We start from the raw sequence: 5,845 nt of genomic DNA, 5'->3' as shown, positions 1-5,845 counted from the left end.
CATATTGGAGAATTGCAGTACATTTCAAGCACAACTCAATACAAAACTGGCATCACACTTGTTTACAATATGGTCTTGCATGTTTGTGTTCAGTAGATCAGAAAGCAGTGCCTTGTTAACAGTAAAAACCGTAGTTTCCTTCCAACTGTTTCCTCGGTGACAGTTCAAAGTCTGGCAACACCAGCCATCAGCTTTAATGCACCTTACAATTCAAACAAATCCACCAATCAGATGCCACCATTGCGGTAACAGCCCGCTAGTAACATTTACACAACAAAAGAAAGACTAGCTGATTCATTGTCTCCCCCCCTTCCTCACCCCACCACCTAACCCCACCACCCTGACTCCTCCTCTTGCCTTTATGCATGGACCCAAAATCCCCTTCTACCCCTCACTCTAATCTGCTTGTGATTGGATTGACAAAGCACTACCTTTCACTATACCCCCCCCCCCTCACACACACACATCTATGGCAACTCTCCTGGGTACCATACATTTATTCTTTAGTTTAGATTATGCACCCTCACTGTTGTCTAAAAATCATCTAAACATTTCTCACAAGTTTTAGGTTAACTTTTTTACGAATACAGTAACTTCAGGTTTTCATAAAGTTATAATCAAGCAAAGGCCAATTACTCTGCTGTCCCTTGTGTCATGGAGGATAAGTGCTCTAATATCTTAGTCAAGTTTAAAAGCCATCTTTCATGCGTCCCTAAAGAGCGTCCTCCTCATCAGACACAAGATTCCCAGGGGGTTGGGGGGCATTATAGATTTACCCCCTGATAAGCTTTGTCTTTCAAATTTGGCGTTTCTATGGCAACGGTGGGGGGCCAGTGCAACCCCACATTTTGCACATCATTAAAAATAAGTCCCTCTGCTTTTTGAGAGGAGTGTTTCACTACAGAGGGACAGAGGGATTTGGGGTTGTTAGAAAAGGGACTTGAAAGCCAGGGAGATTAGTATTAGATTTGGTAATAATGGCATTTTCATCAATTTGAATGGATGTTAGAGATACTACAAGGCTGGAATAAAACAAAAAAGGTGCTTTTTTGCATTTTAAAATGCCCTGATAAGACTGTCAGTCCATGAGCCTATACATTAACCATCAGTCCTTAACATTTCTGAGATCTTCTGGATATTAGTCAGTCGATATTCAAGTCCATTAATCTAAAGTGATGTTGTTAATTCTGCATTCCAATCCAAACACAATCCCAGTTAACTCAGGGGGTCAACCTGAACTTCTATTAGATTTTTTTTTAGGTTTCGCCTAAAAATCAAAAAAATTCACCCTAAAAAAATGCATCACTTGTTTGTCACTGAAATTATCAATCATCCAATGAATCAAGTCCTCTTAAAGAGACTCATTATGAATCTGAGAAATGTATTGTCTTTAACAGCCTTTGATGCCCTCTCCCATAGGCTGTCTTCCTTCCACAGTCCTCGGCCCTTCTTTTCGGCTGTAACCTCTGCCTTGAGAAGCTGTTTGTGTAGCCGCCAACAGAGATGAGAGTCAGAGGGCAGTCCTGAGATAGGCACAGTGCGTGCCAGACCCATCTTAAGTAGCTCTTCATTCACACATTGGCTCCACATTGACCCCTGCTGGAGAGAGAGAGAGAGCAGTTGGTCACTTAACTGGAAAACTCAACATCATCGTTGTCTACCGGTACATTCAAATAGACCCCCCTTAATTCTCTTGACTCTGAGGTAACAGATTTAGAGCCAAGCGAATTAGAGCATTCTCACTCTTACCTTAGTGTAAGACACCATACAGTGCAGTGTGTTCTCCTCTCGACTGATCAGTTTTAGCCAGACTACAGGAGCAGGAGCCAGGTGCTTCTTCATCCATTCCGTCCCGTCTGGTGTCACCTCCACTCCTGCTAGACACACTGCAAGTGAAGAGGTGCGCACACCTGAACACAAAGGAGGGCCATGTGCAGTTAGCCGTTAGTTGTGCAGGTACATAGAAGCTGTGAGTTGAATCAGGGGCGAATAGTTCTTATAACTGTAGTGGGTACAAAGTCACAAATGACATACAAACTTTGGATGGCTGAGGATCACCTAGGACAGCTCTCTTAGATTCCGAGTTATGGAGGTTTGGAAATCCTGCTTTGAACCCGAGGTAAACGGAGAGGATAAGTCCCATAGCTGGTGGTGACGGAGGCGTTGCATAGCAACCGGATCAATGTTAACAGCTGCTGTGGGGCTCAACCACCTTATACGCAGAGTATACGAGGGGGTACCTGGCTGATGTCCCATAGCTGGGGCGTACGACTATATTTGTACCTCGCAGATAAATAATTACCATTGAACATGACGTAACAATGTAACGTTTTGGGACATTACACACCAGTTAACATTGATCGTGAAAGTACCACAAGCTAAATGTTATAGGATAGGATACTGGATCAGCCCCTTCAGCCTTATAAATAAAATGGACTTGCCTTGACTCTGTCCTTTGTATTTATGCAAAGGACAGACTCCAAAGAATGGCGTTAAAACAGTCAGAGGTCAAATGAGACAACGGTAATACTTGTAACTACTTTATAGAACAGCCTTTCATGCGAATTCATCTCAGTGAGGGTGCTGATGGGGCATTTCCTGGAGCAGATGAATAAGATAACTCAGTTGAACATCATAGACAGTGACATAATTTAATAAAGTAGCCCACTTGTTCCAACTAACAAGCTTACAAGCCAATCTCACTCATGAGGAACACAATATTTGCTATTTTTAAAGTTAGAACTAGAAGCTGAGTATCTTGCTCAGGGACATGGGGCCGGGGGAGGGGGGTAGGGCAGGGCACACCGGTGACCTTCTGATTACCAGACGGCCTCGCTACCCACTAAGCTTCGGACTACACTCAAGCTAACAACTAGATAGTCATTAGATACATTTTAATAGTAATAAAATAAAAAATAAAACTGGCCCTCGGGTAGCCAGTGGTAAAAGTCCCTGCCCACCACTAAGGAGGTTGTGGGTTCGAATCCACCGTGGTGCATCTGGCTTTGTCGGTGTCTATGAGACATAGAAAGGTAGACGACTCCTCCAGCTCTGGGGCGTCTGTATCTCGGGTGCCATTTATTTTTTTATAATTTTTATCAACAATTTTGTAACCCATTTTTCACCCCTGTGTCAATTATCTAATGTGATCCTGGGCTCTACACACCCTCCACCAACCTTGTCTCCATATATCATGAGGGACATGGGGAGAGCAACGGACTTGAACTCATGCTTCCTTCATGCCTGAGTGTCCAAGTTGCTTGTGTGTGTGTGTGTGTGTGTGTGTGTGTGTGTGTGTGTGTGTGTGTGTGTGTGTGTGTGTGTGTGTGTGTGTTGACTCCCTTACATTTTGAAAATAGACGGGAGAGGACAGGGAGGTATATTGGGAGATGTTCCACTTCCAGTCCTGTATCTGTGATGGTATGAAGTCTCCCACGAAGGCTCACATTCCTCTCAATAAATCGAGTAGGGATCTCACACACAGCTCCAAACTTGGTGATCTAAACAGGTTAATTAGACCATGGTGGAGGAAAGAAAAAGAAGAAGAAAAAAAAACATGTCTCTCCATCTAGTAAAACATTGTATACCGGTATGGTAAAGAACATCCATGTTTTGGCGTGATGAAAGGGGCTATTTGATTGATTGAATACTTAAACTAACTAAAATGTTTGTAGTATTATTAGTATTAGTAAACAAAAAGCCATGCTTTCCATTTTTGTGTCAGACAGTGTGGGTATATCCCCCATTACATATTGAAAGTTAGACTATCCATTCACCTTCATCTGAGATAACTTACCAGTCTGACACTCCTTGCTATTACAATAACACCAGCAATTGCGAGTCCAGTGCTAATGTTCTGTGAAGGACAAGAGAACAGACACCTGTTAAGATGTGTGATCCCCAGTTCTATATAGTGTCAGACCCAGTACAGGGTTAGACCACTGCATGCCATAGAGTTAGACCCTTTCGGGACCGTTGATTAACTTTATACAGCAGTGGTTTTCAAATCTTTTCGTATCAAGGTCTGCATTTGAGATGATTTTGTTTATACTCTCAAGCGTTAACGATCCAATAAGGGTCCATTTGGTTACCAACTATCCATCAATTAGCTGGGGACCACGTGGAACCCCCTCAACTTGCCTCAAGGACCACTGGTTGAGAACCACAAATACAGAAAAGGTAAACAAGGGTCTCGATTCAAGAGGCGAGAAGCTGTCAAGCACTTCCACTGCATGGAAGAAGACGATGATATCGTGGTTCACTTCATACCTTCACAAAAGTTAAATGATCATCTGCAAACTGAGATATCACAGACACCATGTTGTAAGAAGACTCATCTTTCTGTATTTTCTTCTCTTTTTCGTGTTGTGTTTCAGACAATGCGGGCATATTGTTGACATTACACTCCAGGAACACTGACGTGGCTCCGCCCCTGTAACCTCGCGTCACCAGGCTTGGGGAAGAGCCATAGAGTAATGGTGCGTTCATAATAAAAAACAAAGTAATGCTGGGTTCATACAGGCAGATGAAACGATGCAAAGACGCGTTGTGAGTTGATTTGGAGCAGCTAGTAGCTACATGCATCGTTGCGCCTTTGCAACGTCTTGTCGCTGGCTTCCATTGACAATGAATGGTCGCCCTCGTTGAAAAGTTAACAATGTACCGGTATTTTCACAATCATGTATTTTCAAACTCTGACTCTCCAGGCTGCATGAACAGCGCTCGAGCGCTCAGTTTTCTACCCCCTCAATGTCGTAACTAGGCGTACGTACTACGTAGGCATCACAACCATAGAGTATATATGAATGACAGGTGGCTTTGGAAATGTCTCCATCGTGTGGTTTGGTTTGGCCATGACAAGTTAGAGAAAATAAGATGTTAGGTGGTGGTTACTGGTTACCCTTGATTTGATTTAGGAAAAAACACACACACACACACACACACACACACACAGCAATAGTGGCTCTAATCCCGTTAGATCAACCACCCGTTTCTCATGGACACCCTTTGTGACCTTGGTTTCACGGGATGGCCCCTCATGTGGCTCTCCTCCTACCAGGTTTCATGATGTTTGGAAGGAGTTCCACAGCAGTCTGCATGGCTCCCTCCATTTTCCCTTTACACCAGATCCTTGTCATCTCGCTGATAACACAACGTTCTTAGTTTATTTCCCTTTGCCGCACAGTGTGAAGAGTCTCAGTGCAGAGTGCAGACAAGACTGAGCTTTTCCTCTTCACTGAAAAATGTTGCCTTGCAGGAGGTCCTTATAGCTGGGGAGCCACAGGCCCAAAAACTCATGGAATACTCAATAGAGATTAACCTGTGATGTCATTACGACAAACTTTGTGTTTTTTCTATTCAGTTGGTCATTAAGGTCCACAGAATGAGGCCTTCATTCCGGAAACGTCACTAAGAAAAAGTTATGGCAATTTGTGTATATACCATGTACCATAGGCATAGAAAACATTGGCAAATATTCAAATTTTCGACTATAAGTAGCATGTGACATGTCAAACTAGGGGTTTTTCGTGATGAATCCATTCCAAGCATTAGTTTTGCACAAAAAAAAATTCTCTTTGGCCTAAATTCGGCCAGCCACTTTAAACTTCGGCTTCAACTTGTAGCATCTGCAAAGGCTAAGCGTTTCAGTTTTTTGCAGAAACTACAAGTTGAAGTCGCGGACTCGCATGAGAGCGTAATGTCCATCTACCAGCTGTTAAAAAACCCAGAAGTGACGCCTGGTCTAGGAGTTCTCTGGCACGAAGGTGTGCCTGTAGCCACATCTGTTCCAATTTTGTGAGACCGTTTGGTATCCTTGCTATAAAGACCCCATAAAAAACAGTGA

The 5,845-nt window shown here is 43.2% G+C and overlaps 1 protein-coding gene across 2 annotated transcripts; it reads right to left on the bottom strand.

Moving 5' to 3' along the window:
• Positions 1-447: 447 nt before the first annotated feature.
• Positions 448-4,399, bottom strand: c18h3orf33 (c18h3orf33 homolog (H. sapiens)). Of its 2 annotated transcripts, none has more exons than XM_080771475.1 (5): positions 4,270-4,399; positions 3,797-3,856; positions 3,347-3,500; positions 1,750-1,910; positions 448-1,599 (listed from the first exon to the last, which is right to left on the bottom strand). In XM_080771475.1, exons 1-5 carry the CDS (start codon positions 4,387-4,389, stop codon positions 1,342-1,344), a joined length of 753 nt encoding a protein of 250 aa, XP_080627601.1. In that variant the 5' UTR covers positions 4,390-4,399; the 3' UTR covers positions 448-1,341. The 2 variants fall into 2 exon arrangements, with proteins under 2 accessions (XP_080627601.1, XP_080627602.1); XM_080771476.1 differs by having other exon boundaries at positions 448-1,596.
• Positions 4,400-5,845: the final 1,446 nt, after the last annotated feature.

The sequence above is a fragment of the Protomyctophum bolini genome (genome assembly GCF_963924005.1).
Source record: "Protomyctophum bolini genome assembly, chromosome: 9".
NCBI classification, from domain to species: domain Eukaryota; kingdom Metazoa; phylum Chordata; class Actinopteri; order Myctophiformes; family Myctophidae; genus Protomyctophum; species Protomyctophum bolini.
The sequence above is the reverse complement of the archived record's forward strand: the minus strand, read 5'-3'. Positions and strand labels throughout refer to the sequence as shown.